General features: G+C 38.1%; 1 protein-coding gene across 1 annotated transcript in view; it reads left to right on the plus strand.

The window, feature by feature from the left end:
- The first annotated feature begins 5,057 nt into the window (after positions 1-5,057).
- LOC122643437 (probable inactive purple acid phosphatase 27) overlaps positions 5,058-16,125 on the plus strand; it is a 32,257-nt gene continuing 21,189 nt past the window's right edge. Inside the window, exons 1-2 of the mRNA XM_043837058.1 lie at positions 5,058-5,234; positions 7,035-7,301. Of these exons, the coding sequence (XP_043692993.1) occupies positions 5,058-5,234; positions 7,035-7,301 (444 nt within the window). The remainder of the gene's footprint in view (positions 5,235-7,034; positions 7,302-16,125) is intronic.

A 16,125-nucleotide genomic window follows, 5' to 3' on the forward strand; every position in this document is an offset into this window, starting at 1 on the left:
GTCGGTTTAGACATTGGCGGAGGAATCGATCCAGAGGATGCTATGAGCAATGGAAGATATGGTAGAATTCACGATCCAGGAGCGGACCATGCTATTGCAACATAACCAATGAGGGTGGTCGGTGGAGTCGGAGGTAGGAGCCTTGAGGGAACCATCAAGAAAACAAACTTTGTTCTTCGCTTGGTGCCGAGTAGTCATTCTTTTAGTTATGTCTTTGATCCATCTCTAATGACTGATCTAGAGGATCAGTCCTTGGTCTAATTTTCGAATTACCAATGAGAGCGTTACCAAATATAGCTTAATTCAACATTTTCGTAAAATTACCAAAATGCAATCAAATGGAGATGAATATAAAATACAACCGTTTTGTAATTTTAGATACCATGTCTACCCATTTTAGGCTAAAATTGTACCAGTGAGAGCTTTCTTGATCCTCTATCACATGGACTAACTCATGTACTCCCATGTGGTAAATAGCAAAACATTATACTTCATTAGACATAGAAATAGGAAAGAAAATTCTCAAAAATATTGAATACCCTATAAGAAAATGTAGGTAACAACTGAGGGAATTCTACTCTTTTCAGACCAAGTACGAGAAAAAAAAATAATGGATCACTGGTCCCCTCCTCTCAATTTTATTAGGCAGAATATTAAAAAAATTCACCAAATTGTGCCAATTATTATTAATTAGTTAATAAGAAAAGACAGTCAACTCTGGAAAAAACCAAGGAAAAGAATCAAATATGCGGATATTCGATTGAGTTTACGATTTGATATTTGACATAAGAGGCTAACATAAGGTTTTGTGTGCCGACCATCTTCCTTAGCTTATCAATAAGTCCTTTAATTGATAGCTATTTAATACATTTTTCATTCACAATTAATATACTTTCCTTACCCAAAAGCCTATTCCCCCCCCCCTCGGTCAACAGCTGGAATTCTTGCCACCAGGCCAGTTTTATTAGAATTCACACTTATTTTTACCGATCGAGGAGAAACCTGTTATAATCGAAAACATTTAACATTTTTTTTCTTCTTCTTCTTTCAAAATCATGAATTATCTTCTATCTGTGAAATTTACTTCTTTCTTCTTCCTTCTTTACCTTATGTGTCTATCTCTCTCTTCTTCCCTTTGAGGGGTTAAGGGAATTGTTTCAAGGGGGTGGGGAGGGGTAAAGAGGGAGGGGGGAAAAAGAGATAGATACATAGGATGCTAGCTTAATATCAAGTTAATTTCCATTTTTTTAAAATCTCCCCAATGTTTATTTTTTTCTTTTAACTTTTTTAAGTACTAAGAAAACAAAGTCTCTTACATTGTCATAGCATAAACTAAAAAAAATGGTACCGATAAAAATTTGTTATGTGATTAAGTTGAACCGTCAAATTTGACATGAAATTCATCTATAGGACTCCCCCTATATAACCAACAGTTAATCTTTCACATGGGTTAAATTCAAGGGGGTCATAGTGGGAAAAATTTTGTTGCTACACTTGTAGTAGCAATGTTCTTGTTACAAGGCTGGCAACGAAGGAAATGAAATAATTCACTTCCCCTTTGGATTCATAATACTCTCCTAGGTTTTAGTATTTTCTAAAATACCCTTTAAGATCCCATTTCCTTGGTTGCCAGTCTTGTAGCAGGAACATTCCTGCTACGAGTATAGCAGCAAAATTTTATTCGTCATAGTGCATGCCACCTTTGTGGTTCAACTTGAGGATTTCAGTTATGTGCTTGGAATAGTAATCAAATATCCACTTATAAAGTAGCAGAGGAGAGAGAGAGAGATGATGACTCCTGAATTAGTATTTGGTCATTCGAAGGGCCCATAGGCTCTAAGGCTAGCAGCCCAAGAGGATTCCCTGGGGTGACATCCCATCTCCAAGAGAAAAGGGCAGCCAGGGGTGGGGAGTGTGAGGGGGGACAAGGGAGTTACAGTATCTCAAGCAACGGTTAATCTTTCATGCGGCTTAAATTTAGGCGGGTCATAGTGCCACCTTTAGTCTTGATTGATGAGGCTCTTTTTGATGTTTTCTGAAATATAGTCTTTCTGTTGGTTAACTTGAGGATTTTGGTTATATAGTTTTTTTTTTTTGGTGGAAAAGGAGAGTTATATATTAAATATGAAGAAAAAAAAAAGAACAAAAAAAATGGGAGGCCAACAACAACGGCCTCCACTATAGGCACAAAAGGATTTCCTATTTACATTTCAGATGAGTGTATTGACACCCTCTGAGATTCCTAACTATACATGCTTCGATATCAGAGGGCAAGGAATCAAAAGTATATTCACAGCCAATGGAAGCTTACAACTTAGATAGGTGATCTATCACTTGATTGGACTCCCTGTAGATGTGCTTAAGAACGACCCCCGCAGAGGGGACATGTAGGCCTCTTCATCTAGGTCACTATGAAGAAACGCATTGTTAACTTCCATTTGAAGAAGACGCCAACCACAAGTAGTGGCAATGGAAAGTAAGACATGGATAGTAACAAGCTTGGTGACAAACGCAAAGGTGTCATGATAGTCAACCCCTTCAAGCTGTGTATAACCCTTTGTGACGAGTCAAACTTTGTAGCGCTCAATGGTACCATCGAATCGCCGTTTGATCTTGTAGACCCATTTCGAACCAATGGCTTTCTTGCCTTGGAGAAGGGGAACAAGAGACCAGGTATTATTGGTTGCAAAGCTGCAATTTCGGCCTGCATGGTCGCACACCATTTTGCAAATTTCATAGCCTCAGAAAAACTACGGGGTTCATCAGTAGAAACAATAAAGGTGAGAAAAGCTAAATGAGAGTCACTTAAACGAGCATTAGAAAGAAAAGAACTATGGGGGTGGGGTGTGACCGAACTTGAAATAGAAGAGGATGATAACGACTTGGTAAGATTGCACACATAGTCCTGCAATTGGCGGCGGTGGCAGGGGACGGGGCTGCTTCGTGCGCTAGGGTCTAGAGGACGGTATAGTGGAAGCAGGTTCGGCCAAGGGTGTGGGTCATGGGGAGGGACATCTTAGGGAGCACTAAGAGGGTCAAGTTGGGTGGGGTGAGGTAAGGGTAATACGGGTGAGCCTGGTGCAAGTGGGGTGGGAAGCATTGCATATGGAAATATAGTCTCATGGAATGTAACGTCACGGCTAACATAGATTTTTTGTGAAATAAAATCAAGTATACGGTATCCTTTATGACCATGACGGTACCCAATAAACACGCCAGGAGAAGCATGTTGATAGAATTTATGGTGAACAACAGGATTTCTCCTAAAGACAAGGCACCCAAAAACTCGTAAATGGTGGAGACGAAGGGGGTACGATGTAGGGGTTCAAGAGAAGGTGGGTGGGGAGGCGATTAATTAAATAAGCAGCAGTTAGGATGCATTCAACCCAAAATTCTGAAGGTAAATGCGATTAGAAACGTAAAGCACGGGCAATATTGAGGAGGTACCAATGTTTACGTTCAAAACCCCATTTTGGGTGTATGCATACGACTAGATTGCTGAATAAACCCATGTGTTTGGGAAAAAAAAAAACACAGGTAGCACTGTTGAAAAACTCAAACGAATTGTCATATCGAAAACATTTGATAGCACATTAAAATTGGGTTTGAATTAGTGAAAAAAAAATATGGGATCAAATGATTCACTTCAGTTTTAGATTGCAGTAAGAAAAACCATGTACTACAAGAAAAGTCGTTAACGATGGTAAGGAAATAACGAACACATGACAAAGTGCGTGTTTGGTATGGTCCACAAATGTTAGCATGAATCAAAAAAAAATATGCGTACTTATAATTGCACTAGAAAAAAATAGAAGCCGTGACTATTTAGCTAATGGACATACAGTGCATGTGCACTTATTAGAAATAGTTATAGTAGAGTTAAGGGAATGTTAATGGGGTTGGGGATAAGAACTGGGGTGGCCCAAGCGCCAGTGCCAGAGATCGAAATGGTCCCCTTGAGATACCACGGAAGCAATTGGACCAACCTCAAGAAAATAGAGGCCACCTCGTTTCTTACCCGCTGCTATAATCTTCTTCGAGTGAGGGTCCTGAAACACACAAGCTTCAGAAGAAAATGAAATCAAAAATGGAGAAGTAGCAGTTAAGGCACTAATAGAGAGAAGATTATAACGAAAAGTTGGAACAAGTAAAACACAGTGTAAAGAAATTGTAGAGGTAAGAGAAATGGTCCCAGCGTAGGTAACTGGTGCTTGGGAACCATCAGGGAGGGTGATGGGAGGGGATGTGGAAGTGGCTTCCAAGCTATTGAAGAGGGAAGAATCAAAGGTAATGTGGTGGGTGGCCCCTGAATCAAGAATCCAAGTGGAAGAGGGGAAGGAATGGATATGACCTGTCATATTGACCAAGGGATGAGCACCAGGGGGAAGCAACGACATGAGGTGTTGAACCTGGGCAGGCGTGAGGATAGGTGTGGAAGTGGGAGCAACATTGGTAGCGGCCATAGCAGCAATGAGTGGGCGAGCAGAGCGGCTGCCATTGTCAGAACGTTTAGAGCCAGCACAATCCTTCCATGCATCCGGGAACCCATGCTTCTTGTAGCACCGAGATTCAGAGTGGCCATCTTTGCCACAGTAGGTGCAGTGATAATGCGGTTTGGTGCCAGAAGAAGAGGATTGGGCAGCAGCAGCAAGAGGCGTTGGTTCGGTTTTGGGAGAAGCAACAACCATTGCAGCCGAATCAGGTAGGAGAGAGCGAGCATCGTGAATGGATCATTGGCGTTCCTCCTGAAGGAGCAAAGAGTAAGCCTTGTTGACAGCAGGCAAAGGGTCCATGAGTAAGATCTGGCTACAAACAGCTGTGTATGCCTCGTTTAAGCCTTGCAAAAAATCCATTAAATAATCTTCAGAGAGGACGGTGTGTAAGGTGGACACGACACCACAAGTGCAAGATGGAAAGGCGCGGTAGGATAAGAGTTCATCACGAAGGGCCTTGATCTTGGTGAAGTAGGCAGAGATCAAATCCGGCCCCTGGACATGTGTGGAGAGGGCATGACGGATCTCAAAAATGCGAGGAGAATTCTTTTGTGAGAAACGATCATGGAGGTCGATCTAAACATTGGCGGCCGAATCGATCCAGAGGATGCTATGAGCAATGGAAGAGATGGCAGAATGCATAATCCAGGAGCGAACCATGCTATTGCAACGTACCCAATGAGGGTGGTCGATGGAGTCGGAGGCAGGAGCTTTGAGGGAACCATCAAGAAAACAAACTTTGTTCTTCGCTTCCAAGGCCATTAGCATGGAGCGACACCAAGTGGGATAGTTATCCCCATCAAGCAATGGAGTAACTAAAGAAGACCTTGTTTTATTCAAGGAATGGAGAAAATAGGGAGATGAGATGGTGATGGGGGGCCTCGGCCATGGTGGAGCTGGAAGAACTCTAAGAAGATCGAATAGTGGCTGATACCATGTTAGAATAGCAATTCCCATAGGTTGTAATAGCTTGATTTCTATTGAATGAATTGAAAACAATGATATACAATGTAAAGAGATCCTTTGACGGATGACTTTCCTATTCTATTGACTAACTTTACAAATATAAACAAGAGAAGATGAGGAAAGGGAATATTGCATGCTCATCTCTTGCAATAAGGACATCGCATGCCATATGGAGAAGATTCATGCGATTGGATCTGATAATAAATCTGGTTAGCTGTCTTCTAATACAATCAACAAACCACCAGCATTGCCAAGGAGCTGCCTTGGTCCCTTTGATATAATCAATAACACTCCGTGAATCAGAATGGATATGCACATATTCGGAAAATTATCCTCTCCAATTCCTTAAAGCTCGGCAATGCGATAGTGCTAGGTGGAGATGCCGACACGTGGCAGCTCAGACATCCAATGGTCCGAGCTCATTCACTATGTTGAGCTCGGACCATTGGATGTCCGAGCTGCCACGTGTCGACATCTCCACCTAGCACTGCCGCACTGCCGAGCTTTAGGAATTAGAGAGGATAATAATCCGCACATATTCATATCCTCTAATGACGAGCTCTTCGACACCAATTAAGATAGCTTCCAACTCATGGTTGATGATGGATGAGGAAGGGACAGCCGCTGCAATAGGAAAAATGACTTGACTAGTACTCTCTAGCTAGCTACGTATCCAAGGCTAGCTTAGTGATCAAATACCTACTTAGGGACATCGGTCTTGGACTGATGATTGGGACCATTGGTCGTAGTAGTGTTTGGGGTATGTTAGTTTTGAGTTCGTGACCCCTCCTCCCCTATCGCCTACAGTAAATCAGGTCTTTTCTGGAATAAGTGTTGATTCTTCCAATGGAAGAAAGAGTCGAACTAGCAATCTCTACCTTAAATCTGATGACTACTATGTAAAGATTTTGGATCAGATCCAGTATAAAAAATATATTAAAAAAAGAAAAAACTGAACCCCCTCCCCCTGTTGAATGACTTAGAAACTGAGGAGATTCGATCTACTCCTTTCAAAAAACCACACATGGGTATGACTGACCATGAATCGCTAGCTGTTCCCTTGCTCTCAATTTTCTTATACAGAATATTCGAAAAAATAAAAATATTCCTTTGAAAAAACTAAGCGTCTAGCGTTATTAATAAGAAATCTCCTTCTCTCAATTTTCTTATACGAAAATATTCCAAAACGTAGCGAATAGTACTACTAATACAACTAATAAATAATAGATTAATGAGAAAAAAAGATCATCTAATTCAATAACTTTGAAAATAAGCTAAGCGTACTAGCGTTATTAATAAGAAAAGATTTCAACTCTTAAAATAAAAATTAAGTAATCGTGCCCCAATTCTTACAATATTGAACTCATTTCTCCTCTAAGGAACTTAAATAACCAAGTTATACATAAATATAACAACGTTAACATTAATCATCTCCATTGTCTTCTTCTTCTTCTTCTTCCTCTTCTACTTTCAAAATCATGAATTCTCTTCTATCTTGGAATTTCTCTTCTTTCTTCTTCTTATTTCTTTTTTTGTTGAGTTCATCATCATCAGTGAAAACCTTGTCATCCTCAGAATCCATCATCATCATCATCATCATCTTTTAATTATTCATCTTTTGAGATTGACAAGTCTATAGCAGAGTTTCAAGATCACACTGCAATATCGGATTTTCGGGTATTAAACAGAAGATTTTTTAAGCATTGTCTTGATCCAAATCCATATATTCGAATCAATGTGGATTCAGTTGCAGGGTCTGGACTTTCTAATGACCAAAATGTAACAGTTACTGTTAGTGGGGTTTTGCGCCCTTCAGATTCTGATTGGGTTGCCATGATCTCACCTTCTAATACCAGGTATGTGAAAACAAAAATATTACACCTATTTCAAAATTAAATTTTTCCTCTTTTTGAGATTTTTCTATTTTGTTCTTTTAATATAATGGTTTTTGGATGTGAAAAGTTTATCAGATTGTCCTCTGGATGATGCAATGTACATACAGACTGGAGATTTAAGCAGCCTTCCTCTTCTCTGTCATTATCCTGTAAAGGTAACTCCATGATCTGTTGTTTATTTTTGCCTAAAAGATAGAAAATTAAGGTTTTGACATATGCTATTCTAGCATTTTCTCTTTGGAAGAAAGTTCTCGGTGAGGGAGTATACTACCAAATGCTCAGAACACAGAGGAGGGTGAAATGATCAACCCACCCCCATGAAAGGAGAAAATCCGAATTTGTATCCTCTCAATTACACTGCCCGTACTTGACATCAAGTACATCTAATAGAGGGAGGTGGACCCCACATGAACCTTACCTTGGGCAGTGTGTTCGGGCAGGGGGTAGGATAGTCATTTCTGCCTCCTTTGTTAGATGTACTTAACTTCAAGTACGGGCAGCGTAATTGAGAGGAAAAAAATCCCGAAAATCCTGCCCTCCAAAATGCTAATGTGGGTGCTCTCATTGGCCCCGTGCGTGCAAGGCCACGTTTCTCACAGAGAACACTGACCCTTTCTCTTAATATCAAGTCTGATTTTATTTTATTTTATTTATTTATTTCTAGAATATATACCCAATTGTTACTTTTTTATAAGTATGAAGAAAAAATAAAGCCTCTTATATTTTCATAAGACAAATGTATTGAAATCCTAGTAAACTAATGAGTTCTTGATAAGAGTCCACCTGATAGTACTTGAATCACATCTCCCACATCTTAGTCTTATTTTTTAATCCCACTTTCCTAAGATTTCACATTTGACCATAGGTACTGTAAAAAAAAAAATAACACAATGGTTCTGAATATTAAGTTGTCATTGGCTACTGTAATATATTACCTCTGCCATTTAATATTAAAAGGAAATTTCCTTGTTTAACAAATTATTACTAACTTATAGCACACTTTTAAAAAAAATTTACTTTCAATTCAAATACCAACACTAGATCCTACACCCCACATTCTTAAAGTCACTCTTCCCATTTGAATTAATTATATGTCCCTCTAGTCCTCCCAAAATAATAGAAGCATATTTTCATTTTGCATAAGATTCTTGCCAAGCCCACCCTTATTTTTGCAAAAGACCATTTCATTCGAAGGATGGTTTGGATTAGTTATGTATCAAATTTTCTTAGTGTTATTTTAATTGTCGGATGCAGAAGACATGGTCTAGATTAGTCATGTCAAATTTCATACTCAATTTTGATAAATTTCCCTCATGTATGTTCGTTCATGCCCATGATACTCCAATCAATATTGTGCACTTTATATTTTACAAAGCTTTATTTTGCTATTTGGCGAACTCCATTGAAGCTGAAATTTTACAAATAACCAACAGACTTTAGGTTTACTTGTCCACAAAATTTGGACCTCATCCAAGCTATCATGTGATAGATATTAAGGCTACAGAAACCCTTCCTGCACATCTCTCTCATTTTCTCCCTAATAGTTAGTGTCTTTTTTTCTCATCCACATCTGTTAATTTCTCTCCAAAAATACTACCCATGTCATCAATACTTTCCTAAAATACCCATTTTTTGGTCACATGGATTGATGATTTGATATATTGGAGGGCATTCTTAATATGTGATTTGTCAAATTTGATAAGCTATCTCAACCATATTACCCACCATATATTGAAATTTATTCTTAATTTTTCAATGGTCAAATTGACAAGTATTCCATGAAAATTTTAAGAGCATTACAATGAAACAAGCATGCATCAATTTTCTCAAATTTAGTCAATATTTAAATCTTGACATGGAAAATATTTCCATCAAATTTAGGAATCAAGTAGTATCAGGCCAGATTGAAAAATATCATGTTGTAAATCCTTGAATAGATGGATTTTTATCTTGTCAAGTGCAGTGCACTGCCCAATGCACCTCACTTGAGAATCCAACCGTACACCCAACACTTGAGAAGATAAAATGACACCACTGCCCATGTTGTTATGATTGGATTCTCAAGTGAGATGCATTGAGCAATGCACTTGAGAGGATAAAAATCCAGATTTTTCTCACATTCACATCTCTCATCGTGTCTCCGCCGTGGAGTCTCCTTCACAACATCCCTTCTTGCTCCAATCATACATAGGATCTTTTATGTTCTCTCTCTCTCAAATTAGATGCAACTGATTAATTTGGACTTTTTTTTTTTTTTTTTTTTTTTTTTTTTTGTTTGGAACTACAGGCTCAATACTTGCGAAATGATCCAAATTTTCTCAGTTGCAATAAGACCGAATGCCAGGAAAACATTAATGGCTTCTGTGTAGTGACAACATGTAGTGCTTCATTAACATTTCATGTCATTAACATCAGAACTGATATAGAGTTTTTGTTCTTCACTGGGGGGTTCGATACACCTTGCATTTTAAGACGAACAAAGCCAGTGAAATTTGCTAATCCAAATGCTCCTTTGTACGGTCATCTCTCAAGTGTGGATTCAACTGGCGAATCGGTAATTTGATTGTGTTTTCATGATCTCATAAACTTGATATATATTTATAGGCTTTGATTTTGAATTAATTAGACAATATTGTTTGTGTTTGTTTTGTGGCAGATGAGATTAACATGGGTGAGTGGAGACCAAAACCCTCAACAAGTTCAATTTGGCAATGGAAGGTCTCAAACATCAGAAGTTACTACTTTTACACAAGATGATATGTGCAGTGAGTCCTTAATTTGATCCCTTTTTTATTCTTCTTTGGTTTTATTTTTGTGTTTTTTTTTCGAGAAGTAGTTTTTATACGCGAGCACTTCCAAGAGTCCATCTCTCTCCTCTCCATATGAAAAGACACCTCCGCCCCCTTATTTTAAGTAGGAGAAATAGATCCATGGGAGTGCTGGCGTAGGACACACTCCAGACGGTGTTCTTTTCCCCCTTCCTTTTTTAGCAATAATTATTTTTCTTCCTCTCCCTTCCATGAAAAATCATATTATAATGAAATATATTGGAGAAGAGTTCTTTATGGGGGATTGTACCACCCATGCCTAGACATAGGGAGACCATGCTCCCCACAAAGAATGTCGTTATATATAAATAACATAGCACCCTTGAAATGATTGCCCTGCGTCCCTTCATTGGCCTTTGCCCGAGTGCTGGGGCCACGCGACCGGGCAGTGTTATTCTTCCCATAAAAAATTATAGACTAGTATAAAAAATAAATTCAAAATACCAAAATTCCTATTTTAAATAATGGCATGATTAGGATAACTAAAACATCAATATAAAGAACCTAATTTTTACCAAAAATAATATATATATATATATATATATATATATATATAAAGAACCTAATTACGCCAAAAAAATAATTAAAATCAGATTTAAAATTATCAGAAATAAAAAATATACTCATTACTTACTTGCAATTCCTACAATAAAAAGTATAGAAGCCAAGCCATGCACTTATTCTAAGATTAAGAATCAAAATATATAAAAATAATAAACAATGAAGAAATCCTAAAAAAATATATATATATAAATATAAATGGGTATATCACTGATACATAGTGAAGGGCAATAGTTATATACCATCACTTACAATCATATAACTACCAAAAAAAAAGTTTTACTCAAAAAAAAACTACCAAAAAAAAAAAAATTAAAAGAAAATAAATAGAATTGAAATTTTATAGTAGATAGAAGATTAACCTAGAAAGAGAATGATACTAAAATGAGGAGTTGAAGTCATGCACACTTCCAAGTTATAAAATTGAGAAACGAATACCTGAGAGTTGAGACAGGATTTAAGATAAGAGACCATGCTTAATTACTTCCAACATTCTTTTGAAACCTTTAGACATTGGTAGGGTTTTAATTTATCAATGAGGTAATTTGTCTTCCAAGGAACGTTATCCAACTGAAATTACTCAAATATGTCGGCCAAAAAATTATATTTGTGTCATATGCTGATTGGGTGCACCGACCACCCACTTGCTTGTTGCGTTGCAGGAAGTAGGAACACATTGGTCCAAGTTTGTGATTTTAGTATATAAGAAAGGTCGTTCCAAGTACTTTCCTAAGATAAAAACAAAATTTTTTTGTAAAATTTTAGTTTCATTTTTTAATGAGATGTTAAAAAAAAAATTTTCAAAATCTTCCCAAAGTGGGATTTGAAATGGAACCTCGAAACACACCCAACCTAAGATTTTTGTTTTCGAGGTTGTTTGACTAGATGTTTTAATTATTCAACCTTTCATGGGTATTTTAATAAGTTTCAGAATGCTTTTTCCCTATCACTTTTGGATGCGGTTCCCAACATTTATTAAGGATAACACCAAGATGTCTAAGGTTCAAATTAGTTCGACCCAACATCCTATACTTGGGCATGCATTGTAATTTGAATGCGCACAACTGCAGAGTGATAAAATGAGGTATCTATAAGGAATAATTATTACCTCTATTTTCTTTAAATCCTTTAATACGAGAGAGTGGACTCCACCTTGGGTAGTGTTTTCGGACAGGAGATAAGGTGGTAATTTTTGGAGGAATTCGAGGGGACAACGAATTGGAGGGGACAAGGATTCATTTATAAGTCCTAATTTGTTCAACAACAACAACAAATTCAGTCTTATCTCAACTTAATGGGGTTGACTTCATGGATTCAAACAAAATAAAGTAGGGAAAATTGTGGTCTAAACCAAAAAAGGAGATGAGATAAGGGAAAGAGGGTGAGAAATGAGATGAGAAATGAAAAATGACAAATGAAAAATGAAAGATGGAAAATAAAAATAAAAAACAAATATGAAAGATAAAAGTAAGATGAAAGAGGCACAACTTAGCAAGTTAGGAAAATCTCAAATAAATGGGATCTGCTACATGAATCCTTGTCCTCCAATAGGTTCTATCCGAGGTCATACTGGGTAAAAGGCCTAGACTATGCATGTCATTCCTCACAATTTAATGAAAGATGGAAAATAAAAATAAAAAACAAATATGAAAGATAAATGTAAGATGAAAGAGGCACAACTTAGCAAGTTAGGAAAATCTCAACTAAATGGGATCTGCTACATGAATCCTTGCCCTCCAATAGGTTCTATCCGAGGTCATACTGGGTAAAAGGCCTAGACTATGCATGTCATTCCTCACAATTTCTCTGTTGTCATTTTAGGTATATCCCTAGCTCTTTTATGTCCTTCAATCAAGATCATCTCATTCTTCCTTACTAGGGTGTTCCTAAGCCTCCGTTGAACATGATCATACCACCTCAAACAACTCTCTCAAAGCTCATCATTGATCGGGGCAAGTCCCAAGTCAGCTCTAAAATGTTCATTTCTTACTTTATCATTCCTAGTTTTTTCACACATTTATCTTAACATCCTCATCTCTATTACACATAGTTTCTCAATATGACATTTCTTAATTGCCCAACATTCAGCCCTATAAATCGTAGCCGGTCATACAACAGTCCTATAGAACAATGCCAAGTTATTAGCTTTTATTATGAACCTGACCCTTTGACAATCCTAATCATGAGCTTTGTTTTCAATTAATTAGCTTGATAGAACAATACCAAGTTCCCCTTTCTTGATAAATAACCATTACAATGCTTTCATCCTCCAATTAATTCTTTTTTTTGTGGAAATAGAGGGTGTTGGAGATTTTCTTTCTATTATTTCTTACTTCATTTGTGGGGGAAGACATTGCATAATATAATGACACTGTTTTTTGGTTCTAAAATTGGTATATAGCTAGCGTGATACCAAGCCCGGCCAAGGATTTTGGATGGCATGACCCTGGCTACATTCATACTGCACTCATGACTGGACTTCAACCTTCAACAACTTACTCCTACAGATATGGAAGGTAAGTAATCAAAAACAATTAGAGAAGAGAGAGAGAGAGAGATACAAATCTACAGTGAATAGCCAAAGGTGAATTAGAAATGCGAATTTTTTTTTGAAAATTTATTTTCCATCTATATTGAGAAGAGATACATTAATGTGACATTGCAGTGATTCAGTCGGTTGGAGTGATCAGATTCAATTTTGGACACCACCTGCAGGAGGATCAGCTGAGCTCAGATTCCTTGCATACGGGGACTTGGGGAAGGCGCCTCGTGATGCCTCCGTTGAGCACTACATTCAGGTCATAACCTCAAAATTTCGATTCATCAACTTGCTAGGACAATATGTAGGGAAAATGGCCATCTATCGATCTCAGAATGTCATAATTTAATACATCTTCTTTACATGATAAATTCAATATGGGAAAAAGTTTTCTGTCCAGAAGTGAGGCCTACGCCCTTACTCCCATGAGTCTATCTCTCTTCTCCCCTTATGAAAAGACACCTCTGCCTCTTTATTTTAAGGAGGAGAGAGATAGACACATGGGAGTGCTGGCGTAGGCCACACTCTTGTACAGAAAACTGCTTCCCATTCAATATATAATGTGGCGCGTGTGTGTACACACAACATTCTTATTAGAGATTGTGTTGTGAAATAAACAGCCAGGATCAATATCAGTAACAGATGCCATAGCCCAAGAAGTTGCAACAGGCAATGTGGATTCCATTTTTCACATTGGGGATATCAGCTATGCAACTGGATTCTTAGTGGAATGGGATTTCTTCCTTCACCAAATAGTCCCTCTGGCTTCTCATGTTTCTTATATGACTGCAATTGGTAACCATGAGAGAGATTATGTAGACTCCGGATCGGTCTATATAACACCTGACTCAGGTGGCGAATGCGGAGTTGCTTATGAGACCTATTTTCCTATGCCTACTATTGCTAAGGACAAGCCATGGTATTCTATAGAGCAAGGGCCTATTCATTTCACTGTGATTTCTACTGAGCATGATTGGAACTCAGACTCGGAGCAGGTAATTATTAACCTGATCTTTCTATTCCATCATGTTTTTATCAATCCTTAAAATCTTCTTTAATCATAAACTAACAAACATAAAAAAAAAAAAATATCTATATTGCAGTACAAATGGATGGAAATGGACATGGGATCAGTTGATCGGTCAAGAACTCCTTGGTTAATTTTCCATGGGTAAATATGACCAGAAACATCCTCCACCTCTCTTTTTCTTTTTCTTTTTTTCTTTTTCCTACCGATGCTACAATATTGACAAAATTGTGTATGTATTGCATGGAATAGGGCTGGGTTGGGTTGGGCCGGGCTTTATGGAACCCTAGTCCAACCCAAAGTCCCCTTAGCTGGGCCCAGACCCGACCTAACCCTGATTTAGGGCTAAAAAAATGCAACCCTGACCCGCCCTCAGGGTCGGGCCGGTCTGACTCTGATTGGCTCTAGTCATGGGTAGGGGGAAGGAAATGCATGAGCTAGAATGGGTTGGGGAGAAAATTATCAATTTTACGTAAAATAACATTGTAATAAAATATATTGTATCACTCATTGTCTTCATATATAATATATTATATTACAAAATGTGGGTGACATTTAAAGTTTATAATAGATATATATATATATATATATTATATCAATATATATTTTATAGTCTTAACTTAAAACAGGGTCGGGCCGGGCCGGGCTTAGCCTGAGGCTTCAACCCTGGCCCGACCCAACCTTGACTCAAGGCCAGAAATTTCCAACCCTAATCCGCCCTCAGGGCCAAATATCTCAGCCTAGGCCCTGTTCGGGCTTAGGACGGGCCAAGGCGGGTTCGGGCCGACAGGACCAAACTTACACCCCTAGCATGGAAGAAATATATTAAGAGATTATGGTTTTTCATTTGAGACATGAGAGCTCACTTATGGAATGAGAGAAATGTTGGGATCTTTCGTCAAAGATCCAAACTCATTCCCCAATTTCAAGAGATCCATTGGGATTAATCGTGTGCCATGCTCATGAGTTCGGTGGGGACTCCATTGGCAGAATTGTGTGTCTTGCATTCTGTTCTACTATTTTTGTCACCTATAGAATGAGAGGAATGCTAGGATCTTTCGCCAAAGATCCAGACTCATTCCCCAATTCATTCAAGAGATCCATCAGGATGTTAAGAAAAATATATTAGCCTGTTGCTTAAGGGTAAGTAAGAGATCCGGAAGGAACTGTTTCTTGGTTCAGAAGTGGGGTGTCTTGCCTTCTTGGTCAAATCTGTGATGGGAAAGTCTTTTTGGATTTTTCTTTGGTTGCTTGGGAGTTAGTGTTTGGGGTCTTTTGGGCTGTGAAGTGTTTTCTGTTTTCGCCTTTGTTCCTCCCCCCCCCAACGAAATTTTGCTGCTACACTTGTAGCAGGAACAAGGCTAGCAGTCAAGGAAATAGGATCTTAAAGGGTATTTTAGAAAATACTAAAACCTAGGAGGGTGTTTATGAACCCAATGGAGAAGTGAATTATTCTATTCCTTGGCTGCTAGGCTTGTGTAGCAGCAAAATTCCCCCCCCCCCCCCCCCCACCCACCGGCTTGTCCGTGTTAGGGGGATCATGTTTTGATCCCCTTTTGGGTTGATCCCTTGTCTTGTTTTCCTCTCTGCATAGTTTTTCTTTTTCTTCAATTAATTCATATTACCTCATGCAGGCATAGACCAATGTACTCTTCCATATCAGGACTACTTAAAAGTGTAGATCAAAATTTTGTCAAAGCTGTAGAACCTTTACTAATGGACTATAAGGTAAGTAACTGGTATCTTTTGCAACAAGATATTTCTTAAAAATGTAATGAGACAAGGTGTGAAAGAGAAACTTCTATAACAGACTAAA

The sequence above is a fragment of the Telopea speciosissima genome, chromosome 10 (genome assembly GCF_018873765.1).
Source record: "Telopea speciosissima isolate NSW1024214 ecotype Mountain lineage chromosome 10, Tspe_v1, whole genome shotgun sequence".
NCBI lineage: Eukaryota > Viridiplantae > Streptophyta > Magnoliopsida > Proteales > Proteaceae > Telopea > Telopea speciosissima.